The 17,016-nt window shown below is 38.1% G+C and overlaps 1 protein-coding gene across 1 annotated transcript in view; it reads right to left on the bottom strand.

Annotated features, from left to right (window-relative positions):
• Positions 1-307: 307 nt before the first annotated feature.
• ZDHHC15 (zinc finger DHHC-type palmitoyltransferase 15) overlaps positions 308-17,016 on the bottom strand; it is a 115,637-nt gene continuing 98,928 nt past the window's right edge. Inside the window, exons 11-12 of the mRNA XM_060137053.1 lie at positions 12,829-12,907; positions 308-568 (exon numbers count right to left, since the gene is read on the bottom strand). Of these exons, the coding sequence (XP_059993036.1) occupies positions 12,861-12,907 (47 nt within the window). The 3' untranslated portion in view covers positions 308-568; positions 12,829-12,860. The remainder of the gene's footprint in view (positions 569-12,828; positions 12,908-17,016) is intronic.

Here is a 17,016-nt window from a genome sequence, read left to right as displayed (position 1 = left end):
CCTGAGCTATTTTGCAACCCCACAAGAAATGTATGAGAATTCCAATTGTTCTGCATCCTTATCAGCACTTGGAATTATCCCTATGTAAAAACAAAATTACCCATTCCAGTATGGGTATAAAGGAATCTCCTTGTGTTTTAATTTGCATTTTCCTAATGGCTAGTGATATTGAGCAGCTTTCCTTCCCCCCGCCTCCTCAATGGATATCTATATTTTATTTATTTATTAAAGTTTTTTTTGTTTTAAAAAAATTTATTTTTTGGCTGCATTGGGTGTTCGTTGCTGTGTGTGGGCTTTCTCTAGTTGCAGCGAGCAGGAGTTACTCTTCGTTGCGGTGCACTGCCTTCTCATTGCGGTGGCTTCTCTTGTTGTGGAGCACAGGCTCTAGGCACGTGGGCTTCAGTAGTTATGATGTACGAACTTCAGTGGTTGTGGCGCACAGGTGTGCGGGCTTTCAGTAGTTGTGGCTCGCAGGCTCTAGAGCACAGGCTCAGTAGTTGTGGTGCAAGGGCTTTGTTGCTCCACGGCATGTGGGATCTTCCTGGACCAGGGCTCAAACCCATGTCCCCTGCATTGACAGGCAGACTCTTAACCATTGCACCACCAGGGAAGTCCCATGGATATCTGTGTTTTAAAAATAACTCCACTGCCATACTACCAATTTTCAAATGTGAATGACTATATTTTAACAAAGACTTTTGGCACTAATTTCAAAGACTATTCACAATCAATTTTAATTTATTTTAATTGAAATATAGTTGATGTACAACATTATGTTAGCTTCAAGTGTACTACATGGTGATCTGACATTTGCATACATTATGAAATTATCACCCTGATAAGTCTAGTAACCATCTGTCTCCATAGAAAGTTATTACAATATTATTGAACATATTCGTATTTAAGGCCTTCGTTTATTGATTTTGTGTGGATGATCTGTCTATTGATGTAAGTGGGGTGGTAAATTTCCCTACAATTATTGCATTACTGTCAAGTTCTCCTTTATGTTTGTTAATATTTGCTTTATGTATTTAGGTGCTACTATGTTGATGTCCTTTTTTGTCTCTTGTAACACTCTTACACTTTGTTTTAAAATCTATTTTGTCTGATGCAAGTACTGCTACCCCAGCTTTCTTTTAGCTTCCATTTGAATGGAATACATTTTTCCATCTCCTTACTTTCAGTTTGTGTGTGGCTTTAGATCTGAAGTTGAGTCTCTTGTAGGGAGCATGTGTATGGGTCTTGTTTTTTTTTTCTTTTGCGGTATGCGGGCCTCTCACTGTTGTGGCCTCTCCCGTTGCGGAGCACAGGCTCCGGACATGCAGGCTCAGCGGCCATGGCTCACGGGCCCAGCTGCTCCGCGGCATGTGGGATCCTCCCAGACCGGGGCACGAACCCGTGTCCCCTGCATCGACAGGCGGACTCTCAACCACTGCGCCACCAGGGAAGCCCATGGGTCTTGCTTTTTAATCCATTCAGCCACTCTATGTCTTTAGATTGGAGCATTTACTCCATCTACATTTAAAGTAATTATTGATAGGTATTACTTATTGCCATTTTGTGAACTGTTTTGGGGTTGGTTTTGTAGCTCTTTTTGTTGTTGTTCCCTTCTTCATTTGCTGTCTTCCCTTATAATTTAATGACTACCTTTAGTGTTTCTCTTTTTTGTGTATGTATCTATTATATGGTTTTGGTTTGTAGTTGTCATGAGGTACATATATGACAACCTCTCTCTATATATGTGATTATTTTAAGTTGATGATCTCTTAAGTTCAAGTGCATTCTAACCATCTTACATTTCTACTCCTCCCCATCCCCAGTGTTTATTGTTTTTGGCATCATATTTTACATCTTTTTGTTTTGTGTATCCCATAACTACTTATTGTGGATATAGATGCTTTTTCTGCTTTTGTCTTTTAACCTTCCTACTAGATTTATAAGTGGTTATTCTACTACCTTTACTGCATGTTTGCCTTTACCAGTGAGATTTTTCTTTTCATAATTTTCATATTTCTAGTTGTGGCCTTTTTTGCTTAGAGAAGTGCCTTTAACATTTCTTGTTAAGCTGGTTTAGTGGTGCTGAACTCTTTTTGCTTTTGCTTTGTAAAACTCTTTATCACTTCTTCAAATCTGAATGAGAACTTTGCAGGGTAGAGTAGTTTTGGTTGTAACTTTTTTCCTTTCCTCACTTCCAGTATATTGTGCCAATCCTTTTGGCCTGCAGAGTTTCTGCTGAAAAGTCAGATGATAGCTTTATGGGAGTGCCCTTGTACATAACATGTTGCTTTTCTGTTGCTGCTTTTAAGATTCTCATTTTATTTTAATTTTGCCATTTAGATATAATGTGTCTTGGTGTGCACCTCTTTGTGTTCATCTTGTTTGGGACCCCTCTGTGCTTCCTGAATCTGGATGTCTTTTCCTTTCCCAGGTTAGGGAAGTTTTCAGCTATTATTTCTTCAAATAAGTTCTCTAACCCTTTATATCTCTTCTCTTTCTGTGATCCCTATAATGAGAATGTAGTATGCTGATGTTGTCTCAGAGGTCTCTTATACGATCCTCATTTTTTTTAAAGCCCTTTTTTTCTTTTTCTTGTTCAGCTTGGGTGACTTCCACTATGCTGTTTCATCTAGATCTCTGATCCATTCCTCTGTGTCATCTAATCCATTGTTGACTCCTTCTAGTGTTTTTTAATTTCTGTTATTGTATTCTTCAACTGTATTTGACTCTTCTTTACATTTTCTAACCCTTTGTTGAAATTTTCACTGTGTTCATCCTTTCTTCTCTTGAGTTTGTTAAACATCTTTATTATGATTACCTTGAACTCTTTATCATGTAGATTGCTTATCTCCATTTCATTTCATTTAGTTCTTCTTCTGGGGTTTTATCTTGTTCCTTTGTTTGGAATATATTCCTCTGTCACTTCATTTTGCCTAAATTGCTGTTTTTATTTCTATGTATTTGGTAGGTTGGTTATGTTTCCCGATCTTGGAGAAGTGCCTTTATGTAGGAGACGTCCTATGGGGCCCAGCAGCATGCTCCCCTCAGGTCACCAGTGCTATATGCTCTAGGGGTGCCCCCATGTGGGCTGCATGTGCCATTCTGTTGTGTCAGGGCTAACTACTGGGGTTGTGTTGGTGGGTAGGTCTTGATCCCAGTCTGGTTGGCTGTGAGGCCATGCCTTGTGCAGTAGCTGTGGGCCCACTGAAGTGTGGGCTAGGCTTCCTACATGGCTGGCTGTGTGGCCCTGACGGGTTTGGAGCTGCTGCCAGCCTGCTGGTAGATGGGGCTGTGTCCCCAGTGCTAACAGGCTGGTAGGAGGATTCCAAAATGGTGCTTGCCAGTGCTGGTATTATCATGATAGAATGAGGTCCCTAATGGCTGCTGCCACTGTCTCCATTCCCCAGGTGAGTAGCAGTTGGCCCCCTGTCTCTCCAGGAGTCTCTCCAAGATCAACAAGTGGGTCTGACCCAGGCTCCTTTCAAACTACTGCCTCTTCCCTGGGACTTGGAACATGTGGGATTTTGCATGTGCCCTTTAAGAGCAGAGTCTGTTTCTTACAGCCTTCCAGCTCTCTCAACCTAAGCCCTGATAGTTTTCAATGTCAGATGTTCTGGGAGCCTGTTTTCCCAGTGCAGGATGCCCAGGCTGGGGAGCCTGACATGGGAGTCAGACCCCTTGCTCCTTGGGGACAATCTCTAGGACTGTGATATTCCTCCCATTTGTGGTTGCTGACCTGGGGGTGTGGATTCTGACTATACTGCATCTCTGCCCCTCCTACCCATCTCATAGTGGTTCCTTCTTTATGTCTTTAGTTGTAGGAAATCTTTTCTGCTAGGTTTCAGGTCTTTCTCATAGATAGCTACTCTGTAAGTAGTTGTAATTCTGGTGTGTCTATCGGAGTAGATAAGTTCAGGGTCTTCCTACTCCGCTATCTTGGCAACCCCATCAAGCATGTTCTTATGTTTATTTCCACTTCTTTGGTGAAGTGTCCATTGAAAACTTTTGCCCATTACTTTATTGTGTTGGTTTCCTTACTTTTGACATTTTAGAGCACTTTACATTTTCTGGATACAAGTCCTTTATTAGATATGTGTTTTGAAAATATTTTCTCCCAGTCAGTGGCTTGTCTTTTTATTCTCTTAACAATGTTCTTCTCAGAGAATACATTTTTAATTTTGTTGAAGTCCAATTTGTAAATTTTTTCTTTTATGTATATTACTTTTGATGTCATATCTAAGAACTATTTGCCTAACTCAAAGTGATAAAGATTTTCTCCTACATTTTCTTCTAAGATTTTTATAGTTTTACATTTTACATTTAGGTCTATGATCCATTTTGAGTTAAGTTTTGCATATGTTGTGAGGTGTAATAGTATAGGTATGTCCAATTATTCTATCACTATTTGTTGAAGACTATTTTCTCCATTGAATTACCATTGTATCTTTGTGTAAAAATCAGTTGAGAATCTTTATATGGGTCTATTTCTGTATTTTATTTTTTATTCTGTTCCATTGGCTTATGAGTCTGTCCTTTGGTTAATACCACACTGTCTTGACTACAGTAGCATTATAGTATGTCTTAAAATTGGACAGTTTGAGTCCTTCAGTTATGTATTTTTTTCAGAATTGTTTTGGCTATTCTAGTTCCCTTTTCCATTTAAATTTTAGTGTAAGCTTGTCTATCTCTACAAAATATTTGATTAAAATAAAAAATTTTAATTAGGATTGTATTAAAGTTGTCTATCAGTTTAGGAAGTATTGACATCTTACTTATACTGAGTCTTCTGACCCATAAGCATAGTATATATCTCGTTTATTTAGGTCTTCCATGGTTTTTTTCATCAGTGTTTTACAAGTTTCAGCATACAGATATTGTGTATGATTTGTTACATTTATATCTAGTTAGTTAATTTTTTGAAGTTACTGTAAATTGTATTGTGTTTTTGATTTTGGTTTCCCAGTTGTGCATTGCTAGTGTACAGAAACATAATAGATGTTTGTGCATTGATCTTGTATGCTGTGAACTTGATAAACTCACTCATTAGTTCTAGGAGTTTTTGTAGATTCTTTGGATGATCTATGTGGACAATCATGACATCTGCAAATAGAGATAATTTTACTTCTTCTTTTACAATTAGAGTTACTTTAATCTCCTTTTTTAGCCCTATTTCATGTGTTAGGACTTTCATTATGATATGGGATAGGAGTGATATGAGAGACTATATGAAGTTGTGGTTAATAAAGGAAAAAACTACTGGTAAATAGTGAAGACTTAACAGGCCAGGTAAGGTTGGAGGCCACAAATGTGTAGTCTCAGTTGTGTTATTTCTAATCGCTGCAAACAGTATTTATAATCAGTTGTGTTATTTTTGTAGTGGTTCTCAGCAGGCTGAGTACAGAAATGGAGAAGGCAGACAGCTGGATTGAATCTGGAATTTGCATTTTTGCTGGCTAAAGCAATGGAGTTAGGGAGAAAAAATATTGGCAAGAGAGAGGTTGAAGTATTAAGGCTTGATAGTGAAGGAAGTAACCCATGTAAAAAATTTGCTTTTACTTATATTTTTGGTATAATTCCTTTCAGTGTTTTTCTACACATGTAGATACATTTTAATACTTAAAAGTTTTTAATTAAATTAAAAATGTAATTTTATAATGTTTTCAAGGTCCATCCCATGTTGTAGCATGTATTCTTTTGGTTGCCAAATGACATTCCATTGTATGGATATGCCACATTTTATTTATCTACTCATCAGTAGATGGATATTAGTGATGTTTCCACTTTTTGGCTATTATGAATAATGCTTCTGTGAACATTTATGCAGTAGTTTTTGTTTGGACATATGTTTTCATTTCTCTTGGTTATACCAAGGAGTGGAATTGCTGGGGCATATGGTAATTTTATGTTTAACATATTGAAGGACTTCCAAACTGTTTCCAAAGTGATTGCACCATTCTACACTGCCACCAGAAATGTATGAGGATTCCGATTTCTTTACATCCTCACTAACACTTGTTATCTGTCTTCTGGATTATAGCCATCCTAGTGGAAATTAAATGGTATCTCGTGGTTTTGATTTGTATTCCCTAATAGCTAATGATGTTAAGCATTTTTCATGTGCTTTTTTTTTTTTTTTTGCGGTACGCGGGCCTCTCACTTTTGTGGCCTCTCCCATTGTGGAGCACAGGCTCTGGACACGCAGGCTCAGCGGCCATGGCTCACGGGCCCAGCCGCTCCGCAGCATGTGGGATCTTCCCGGACCGGGACACGAACCCATGTCCCCTGCATTGGCAGGCGGACTCTCAACCACTGCGCCACCAGGGAAGCCCCTTCATGTGCTTACTGATCATTTGTATATGGAGAAATGTCTATTCCAATCCTTTGCTCATTAAAAAAGTTGTATTATCTTTTCATTTATAGAATTGTAAGAGTTCTTTATATATTCTGCATACAAGCCTCCTAACAAATATTTGATTTACAAATGTTTTCTTTCAAAAGATCACATATCGTATGCTTCAGTGGAATCATGGATTATATTCAATGTCCAGAATAGGCAAATCTATAGAGACAGATTAGTGGTTTCCTAGGGGTGGGAGTGGACGAATGGGGAGTGACTGTTAATGAGTATGGGGATTCTTTTGGGGGCAATAAAAATGTTCTAAAATTGATTGTGGTGATCGTTGTATGACTCTGTGAATATCCTAAAAACAACTGAATTGTATACTGTAAGTGATCAAATTACATGGTATATGAATTATATCTTAATAAAATTTTAGAATTAAATGCAATCATATAGCTTTTCCACATAATCTTATCAATTATTCTTCAAAATAATTACTTTTAACAGTACATAATAGTTCATCATAATGATTTAATATTTCACTATTCCTCTATTGTTAGATATTTAGTTTTATTTCCAATTTTCTGATATTATAATAAATTAATGATGAATAGTCATACAGTTCTCTGATTATTTCATTAAAATACATTCCTAAAATGGAGTTATCAGATAAAATTGCATGGGCCATTTAAGGTTTTGATATATGTTATATATTTTGCCCGCAAAAAATTATCTAAGATTTTAACCTTATATCAGCAGCATATAAAAGCATGTGTTTCAACGTGTTCTTGCCAACATTGTAAAAACTGGCTGCTTTAGTGGACAAAAATTGATATTTGGCATTATTTTAATTTGCATTTCTTACTAGTGAAGTTGAATAAGTTTAAAAACATTTCAGAAGAGAACAAAAATGTAAAAATTATCTAATAATTTAGACAAACATACTTCTTTTTATCTTTTTTAAACATCTTTACTGGAATATAATTGCTTTACACTGTTGTGTTAGTTTCTGCTGTATAAAAAAGTGAATCAGCTATACGTATACTTATATCCCCATATCCCCTCCATTTTGTGTCTCCCGCCCATCCTCCCTATCCCACCTCTCTAGGTGGTCACAAAACACCGAGCTGATCTCCCTGAATGATGCAGCTGCTTCCCACTAGCTATCTATTTTACATTTGGTAGTGTATATATGTCCAGGCCACTCTCTCACTTCATCCCAGCTTACCCTTCCCCCTCCCCATGCCCTTAAGTCCATTCTCTACATCTGCACCTTTATTCCTGTCCTGCTGCTAGGTTCTTCAGAACCATTTTTTTTTAATATTCCATATATATGTGTTAGCATATGGTATTTGTTTTTCTCCTTCTGACTTACTTCACTCTGCATGACAGATTCTAGGTCCATCCACCTCAGTACAAATAACTCAATTTCGTTTCTTTCTATGGCTGAGTAATATTCCATTGTATATATGTGCCACATCTTCTTTATCCATTCATCTGTTGATGGACACTTAGGTTGCTTCCATGTCCTGGCTATGGTAAATAGTGCTGCAATGAACATTGTGGTACATGACTCTTTTTGAATTATGGTTTTCTCAGGGTATATGCCCAGTAGTGGGATTGCTAGGTCATATGGTAGTTGTATTTTTAGTTTTTTAAGGAACCTCCATACTGTTCTCCACAGTGGCTGTATCAACTTACATTCCCACCAACAGTATAGGAGAGTTCCCTTTTCTCCACACCCTCTCTAGCATTTATTGTTTGTAGATTTTTTGATGATGGCCATTCTTACTGGTGTGAGGTAATACCTCATTGTAGTTTTGATTTGCATTTCTCTAATGATTAATGATGTTGAGCATTCTTTCATGTGTTTGCTGGCAGTCTGTATATCTTCTTTGGTGAAATGTCTATTTAGGTCTTCTGCCTATTTTTGGATTAGGTTGTTTGTTTTTTTTGATATTGAGCTGCATGAGCTGCTTGTATATTTTGGAGATTAATCCTTTGTCAGTTGTTTCGTGTGCAAATATTTTCTCCCATTCTGAGGCTTGCCTTTTCATCTTGTTTATGGTTTCCTTTGCTGTGCAAAAGCTTTTAAGTTTCATTAGGTCCCATTTGTTTATTTTTGTTTTTATTTCCATTTCTCTAGAAGGTGGGTCAAAAAGGATCTTGCTGTGATGTATGTCATAGAGTGTTCTGCCTATGTTTTCCTCTAAGAGTTTTATAGTGTCTGGCCTTCCATTTAGGTCTTTAATCCATTTTGAGTTTATTTTTGTGTATGGTGTTAGGGAGATTTCTAATTTCATTCTTTTACATGTAGATTTCCAGTTTTCACAGCTCCACTTTTTGAAGAGGCTGTCTTTTCTACATTGTATATTCTTGCCTCCTTTATCAAAAATAAGGTGACCATACATGCATGGGTTTATCTCTTGGCTTTCTATCCTGTTCCATGGATCTATATTTCTGTTTTTGTGCCAGTAGCATACTGTCTTGATTATTGTAGTTTTGTAGTATAGTCTGAAGTCAGGGACCCTGATTCCTCCAGCTCTGTTTTTCTTCCTCAAGATTGCTTTGGCCTTTTGGGGTCTTTTGTGTTTCCATAAAAATTGTGAAATTGTTTGTTCTAGTTCTGTGAAAAATGCCATTGGTAGTTTGATAGGGATTGCACGGAATCTGTATATTGCTTTGGGTAGTAGAGTCATTTTCACAATGTTGATTCTGCCAATCCAAGAACATGGTATAAATCTCCATCTGTTTGTATCACCTTTAATTTCTTCCATCAGTGTCTTATAGTTTTCTGCATGCAGGTCTTTTGTCTCCTTAGGTAGGTTTATTCCTAGGTATTTTATTCTTTTTGTTGCAATGATCCCCTTTTATGGTTGTTAGCATTTGCCTTATGTATTGAGGTGCTCCTATGCTGGGTGCATAAATATTTATAATTGTTATATCTTCTTCTTGGATAGATTCCTTTATCATTATGTGGTGTCCTTCTTTGTCTCTTGTAATAGTCTTTATTTTAAAGTCTATTTTGTCTGATGTGAGAATTGCTACCCCAGCTTTCTTTTTTTTTTTTTGTGGTACACGGGCCTCTCACTCTTGTGGCCTCTCCCGTTTCAGAGCACAGGCTCTGGACGCGCAGGCTCAGTGGCCATGGTTCACGGGCCTAGCTGCTCTGTGGCATGTGGGATCTTCCTGAACCGGGGCATAAACCCGTGTCCCCTGCATCGGCAGGCAGACTCTCAACCACTGCGCCACCATGGAAGCTCTACCCCAGCTTTCTTTTGATTTGCATGGAATATCTGTTTCCAGCCCCTCACTTTCAGTCTGTACGTGTCCCTAGGTCTGAAGTGGGTCTCTTCAGACCTAGAGACCCATACAGCATATATTTGGGTCTTGTTTTTGTATCCATTTAGCCAGGCTATAGACATACATAACTTATTCAACCATTCTCATGTTGATAGACATTCAAGTTGTTTTCTGTTTGGGGCTTTTACAAACATTACTGTAGTAATTATGTACATTAAAAAATTATTCATATTGTTAAACATTGAAATGATTGCCCCATTCTTCCCTCCTGTGTTCCCAAATACTTTTCTATTATTATTAGAACATGACCCTGTTATTCCCACAAAATTAATCGGCTAATTTATTTGAACAGAGTGCCCTGGGAAAAGCACTGCTTAAAGGCAATTTTGCTTACCTAGGAAATCATATCAAAAATATATTTTATGCTGGGTCACATGATAGTTCTATTTTTAGTTTTTTAAGGAACCTCGATACTGTTCTCCACAGGAGTCGTATCAATTTTCATTCCCACCAACAGTGCAAGAGGGTTCCCTTTTCTCCACACCCTCTGAAGCATTTGTTGTTTGTAGATTTTCTGATGATGCCCATTCTAACTGGTGGGAGATGATACCTCACTGAAGTTTTGATTTGCATTTCTCTACCTCACTGAAGTTTTGATTTGCATTTCTCTAATGATTAGTGATGTTGAGCATCCTTTCATGTGTTTGTTGGCAATCTGTGTATCTTCTTTGGAGAAATGTCTATTTAGGTCTTCTGCCCATTTTTGGATTGGGCATATACCCTGAGAAAACCATAATTCAAAAAGAGTCATGTACCACAATGTTCATTGCAGCTCTATTTACAATAGCCAGGACATGGAAGCAACCTAAGTGTCCATCAACAGGTGAATGGATGAAGTAGATGTGGCACATATATACAATGGAGTATTACTCAGCCATTAAAAGAAACGAAATTGAGTTATTTGTAGTGAGGTGGATGGACCTAGAGTCTGTCATACAGAGTGCAGTAAGTCAGAAAGAGAAAAACAAATACCGTATGCTAACACATATATATGGAATCTAAAAAAAAAAAAAGGTTCTGAAGAACCTAGCAGCAGGACAGGAATAAAGACACAGACGTAGAGAATGGACTTGAGGACACAGGGAGGGGGAAGGGTAAGCTGGGACGAAGTGAGAGAGTGGCATGGACATATATACACTACCAAATGTAAAATAGATAGGTAGTGGGAAGCAGCCCCATAACAGAGGGAGATCAGCTCGGTGCTTTGTAACCACCTAGATGGGTGGGATATGGTGGGTGGGAGGGAGATGCCAGAGGGAGGGGATATGGGGATATATGTGTACATATAGCTGATTCACTTTGTTATACAGCAGAAACTAACACAACAATGTAAAGCAATTATTCTCCAATAAAGATGTTAAATAAAATGAAATCTAATATATATATATATATATATTTTATGGCTTAATATTTACCCAAGATATTCTGAAAAAAAGGGTTACATGGTCATATAAGTTTGGAAAAAACTTATTCCACTTTAGGGGATTCACAAAATTCCTTAGCATATTTTAAGTGTTGAGAAGTACTGCACTAAAGACAAAGTTCCATGATCTGCACACAAGAAAATAAGTTCAGCCAAATAAGTTCAGAGGGCTACTATACCCCCCTCTTGGAGAGTCACAAAACTTATTTGCATAATTCCTATGCTAAAGATAACTCTCTAATTTTGATACAGGGTTTCCTAAATTTATTTCACCAGGTAACTTTTTCCCCTTTAACTTCTGTTGGCATGTCAAAGAATACCCATAGTAAAATGCTAAAATAAGAAAATGAGAGAGAGAAGCACCATGGATATCTGAAATCTAGGTTCTAGTACCATACAAGTGTCACACATTTTATCAGGGCTTTGGATAAGAAGACAGATTTAATTCTTCCCTTTTTTTTTTTTTTTTTGCGGTACACGGGCCTCTCACTGTTGTGGCCTCTCCCGTTGCAGAGCACAGGCTCTGGACACGCAGGCTCAGCGGCCATGGCTCACGGGCCCAGCCGCTCCATGCATGTGGGATCTTCCCGGACTGGGGCACGAACCCGTGTCCCGTGCATCGGTAGGCGGACTCTCAACCACTGCACTACCAGGGAAGCCCAATTCTTCCCTGTTTTAAACCTTTGATTATAAGTGAAGGTGTAGTAAATATCCCAAGTCAGGTTTTTAAATGTAGTGCCATATTGGAAAGGGCATGATCTGAGGTCAGACAGATCTGTGTTGCAATCTTAGGTTATCCACTTACTAGCTAGATAGGTGGTTTAACTTCTCTGGACTTCAGTTTTCTCATAAGTAAAATGGGAATAGTAACATTCACCTGACAGAGTTGATGTGAGGATTAAATGAGATAACATATGTAAAGTACATAGCAAAGTGACTGTCATATAGAAGGTTTTATATAGTACCTATACTGGTGCACAGCAGGGTTCTGTAAGGTAAAGAAGTGAAGACCTGAGAGCCCATAGATTGATAGGCTTCTGAATAATTGCCAGCTTTTTCATGGGAATAGAATTGGAAGGCTTATCAGATCAGAGCTTCAAGCTCCATGGTATTTTTATTACTAAAGTTTTCCTTTTAATACTGAATTACATTGGGTTTATTTACCTGTCAATGTTTCAAAGAGAAGGTTTTTTAGCTTTTCACCAGGCCAAAGAGAATCCCATGTGTAAGGCTGCCTGCCACTGATGGACAAATTAGTAGCATTTCGGGAGAGTTGGAGTGTAGGGATGGTGCTTTTTGCCTGTGAGTGGGTAAGAGTAGGTTATTAACTGACATAATGGAGTCAGGCAAAAAGAACCTATTTGTAATCTTTTTCATTTCAGAGACCTGAAATTCACTAGGACAAGGTTTATAATTCATAGTATGAAAGTAAATAACCGAAATGAGATGTATGGCTGTTCTGGATACCCTGGGGTCTTTTAGCCAAAGTGAATAGTGTGAGTTTACAGGGAGTAAGGGAGTCTTTTTCAGTACAATACACAGGGAAATTATGTATAGAACTTCTGCTTACGTGAATAATACAAGAGGGAAGAATTCAACATCTTGTTTGCCAGGGTGATAACTTACTCCTTTTCCAGTTCTGCTCCCCAAAACTGCCTCTTAGCAGTCCAGGTGGTACTCTATGTGTCTCCCTCAGAATACTGACCTGTTTGAGAGATGCAGGAAATGTGAAAACTGCTACGTTTCCGTTTCCACAGCAAGAGATGATGATCCTTCTGGATAATCTGTAAGGTTGAAAAGTGAAATAAACAAATGTCCCTTTCTCTTGTATGGGTGGGTATCCGTTTATTGGCATGTTTGTTTCTCGGTCAATCCCTGGAGGCAGTGGACATCCACAAATATCTAAAGACTGATGTGCTATATAATGAAGCATTTGTAACCAGTCCAAGCATTCACATTTCAAGAGCTGTCAGCCTGCTGTACTATGAATTAAGATTATTTTATTTGTCAGCATTATCTGATCTATAATAGTGGCTGGTATTTGACTTAAATAGCTGTGATCACAGCTCAACTTCATTTGTTTTTAATAGAATGTTTTGGGTCTTGCTACTCACAAAATTACCCTGTCTTGTTATTCCACTGGACATAATTGAGATAGCTGTTATAGTACTTTAGGTGTTGGTGTGTTTCTAAAAAGGAATGAAGTATCCAGAAAATAAGAGGCTTTGGAATCAACAAGCAACATCATTTACGGTACAAATGTTCTTGTTTTCAACACCCAGCCTTTTGAGGAGCAAAGTACACTCTGAATCAGCTTGCTTAATGTACAGATAATCACTTTCTTTATATTCCTTGCATAATAATATACTTGGCACTTTGAGATAAAAAAAAGTTGACAGTGGTTGTCCCTTATAGTTTCTGCTTAGTACATTCTCCTTTATGAAATTGATGTGCTGTTCGGAGTGCTCCCATAAGTGTGAGGTCTGGATGCTAGAAGATAGAGGCCAGCCAGGGTGGGTTACCCTTGCCACAGCAGGCTGGCAACTTCTCATGCCACTGAGTTAACCAGGCACACTCCAGAGACAAGTTTGCTTTCTCCCAGGAAGAGTGGAAAAGTAAAAAGTGGCTCTTAGAATGTCTGTCTTTGGAATCATAGTGGGCACAACATTCTGTCTTCTTTGGAATCCTGGGCCCAGGGTATTCTTGCCCTTAAGTCTGAACAAAAAGCAGTTGTATTGGCCCAGCTCTTCAGTGAAGGATATACAGAGAATTACTTATGTTTGTCAAACACCTCAAAAGAGAAAAAGAGGGAGCAAGTGCTTGAGCATACATCTCATCTTACCTATACATTTCTATCAAGAAAGCAATTGATAAGTGTAAAAGACAATTCTGGAACTTCAACGCACTATTTGCCTTGTTGTTTCCTCCTGACGGTTGGCTGTTTCAGAACTTTGTAGGTATGGTTTGGTAGTGCACCTTTTCAGAAATTGGCTTTTAGTATTCTGCTGAATGGGTTTCTTTTACTCTTTACCATTGCAATCCACACTTCTATTTGGCACAGAACAATTCCCCCTAGCAATTATTTAAATTAAAATCAGTCTTGCAGACATTGAAACTTGAGCTGAAAAACTCGATTATCAACTTCCTTCATAGTTTCACTCCCAGAGGAGATTAAGCTAAGATGGCAAAGGTAGAGTCATCGCCAGGTGAGGACTAAATTGAAAGAATGCAGATACTTAAAAAAAATCAGGCTCTGCATAACAGAAGACAAATGCAGAACTTAGGAAAACAATTTACTTTCTCCTTCTACCATCTGCACCTACACTGCTTTCACCACCCCCACCTGCTCTTATTGCCTATGCTGTAGTGATTTTTACCATTATTCAATAAATGTTTACTTGAACCAAGAATGATGTCATTTTAGTCTTAGTGTATGCTGGCTCAGCTCTGTTTCTCTTCCTGTCTCATCCTCCTAGCTCTCCTCCCTTCCTTTAAAATCCTATATACCTACATAAACCTTTGATACTATGAGAAGTGACCATAACAGTATATGTACACTTCTTTGTAGCCATTGGTTCTCAGAGATTGGAAAGAATACGGAAATGGACATAATGTGGAATCTTGAAGAACTTAGGTTGAGTTATGACTGCTTTATTGCCTTACATAAGTGACTTTACCTCCCCAGCTTCAACTTTTTCACCTGTAAAATAGGGCAATACTCTCTCATTCACAGTATTTTTGTAATGCTCTTTCCTGAATTATGAGTGTCTTTAGGTTTTATCTTTTACCCTCTGACTTTCTCTTTTCCATTCATTTCCTTGTCCACATGAATGCATGTCAACATTGCTTAGGTGATGCCAAATTTTATATTTTATCTCCTTTTCCTAGCTTTATTCTCTCTCTTGATTATCTCCTACACCATTCATGGGTTTAAACACCATCTCTATATGAATGACTCCCAGATCTCTCTAGTCACTGGGACTGTTTCCAGTTATTTAAAATGTCTCCTGGCTTTAATCCTTCTCCATTTCTAGTGTCACACCCCTCTGGAAGCCACTGTGACACATGCTCAACTACTTATTGCTTTTTCTGGTTCCTGTCTCTGCACATTTCAATATATCCTGCATGCTACTACCTGAGTAACTTTTCTAAAATTTATCTTTCATTATATTAACATCCCTCAAGATCATAAAATTAATATCTATTCCCTCCTGTAGTAAAACTACAAAACCCTCTACCATGTGGCCATCTTACTTCTCTAATATTACTGCTCACAACCCACAATGCCCACCCAGTACATAGGAATGGATGGCCTTCTTAGTGTTCTTACCACATTCAAGTCACACTTCTTACATAGAATGCCATTTCTTTCTTCCTAGCATCTACCCAGATGTTACCCATCCTAATAACATCTAGCTGAAGTCCTATTTCTTCCTCAAAACTTTCACCACTATAGCCCATACACTTGTCTTCTTTATTGATATACTGATATTGATATCGATATTGTTTAAGCATCACTGACAATCACACACTTACCATGTGTACCACACAGTACTTAGCACAGGGCTAAGCTTACCTAGGTATGTAATTGCTAACATCACTTTTATAGCAATGAGCACATTAAATCTTGTGTTAGACTTGTGTGCTTTTCCTATCCTTCCGTACAACTGCAAATTCCTTGAGGGCAGAGGCCATGTTTTATTTATCTTTATATCCCTCCACAATGCCTTGTCTGAGGCATACCTTCAGGAAATACTTTCTGAATTGAACTGATTGATTGCAGACCTGGAATATTTCAGGGACATGAACCAATTTAGGGCTCAGGGTTGGACAATGCAGGTAAAGCAGTAAAATGAATATCCATGATATTACTGCATAAGTTAAGTTTTCCAGGAGCTGAGGGCATGGCCATTCCCTTCTTATCTAGAAACAGGAGGAACAAGTCTCTTGAAAAATGCCTAGGTGCTCAAAAGAGTAGCCCCTCCCTAACTCAGTATATTATGTTTTATGCTTTCAGTGTTGAGACCTAGGATTCTTATTCTTGAGTAAAGGCAAATGACAAGTGTGAGAATAGGTTGTTTGTAGCTTGGTGGTCAAAATGCTAGGTGGAGGTTATAAGAGGGAGCAACTGGTGTACCTAGAGAGGATAGTTGAAGAAAGAAATTTGGTTCCAGGATATGGAGAGTATATTAATAAATATAAGCTTACAGTGGATGCTAAAATATATCAATATCTTCCAAAAAAGGAAAAGAGCCATTTGGTGAAAGATATAAAGTTGTGATTATTCAGCTTGATTCCTGACTCCTCATTATCAAATGTGATCATAGAACATCACACCTTAAAGCTGAAGATAGCTTAGAGATCATGGAATTGAAAATGAGCTCCAGAGAAGAGAAGGGACTTTCCAAAAGTCATACATTGAGCCCAGTGGCAGAGCTGGGAAATGATCCCCATGCCAGAGTATTATCCATGTTTTTCCATCATTCTATTTCTGATGAAAGAGGCACAGGAACTGAGAAGTTTTCTTTTAAATGGACCTTAAAAAAGTCTACAAATTGAAAAGTAAGTAGGATCAAAGGAGAGACACTGGGTGGTACAGTGGTTAAGGGTTTGGATTTTGGAGCCAGATTCTGTCACTGACCGGCTGTGTGACTTTGGGATTCTCTGTGCTTCAGTTTACTCATCTGTAAAATGGGGGTAATTTAATATTTACAACTTACAAAGTGATTATGACTCTTAAATGTGACAGTGCCTGTAAATCACCTGGCATATAATAGTCATTCAACAAATGTTAGTTGTACCCTTGGATTCAAACAATCATCTATATGTAACTTTACTTTGCTAGGGATGCAGAAAACATGAAATGAAGGTTATGAAGTCTTTAACTTCAAGG

Source organism: Lagenorhynchus albirostris, chromosome X, assembly GCF_949774975.1.
Source record: "Lagenorhynchus albirostris chromosome X, mLagAlb1.1, whole genome shotgun sequence".
Classification (NCBI taxonomy): Eukaryota; Metazoa; Chordata; class Mammalia; order Artiodactyla; family Delphinidae; genus Lagenorhynchus; species Lagenorhynchus albirostris.
Note: the sequence above shows the minus strand (reverse complement) of the source record. Positions and strands in the feature narration are given on the sequence as shown.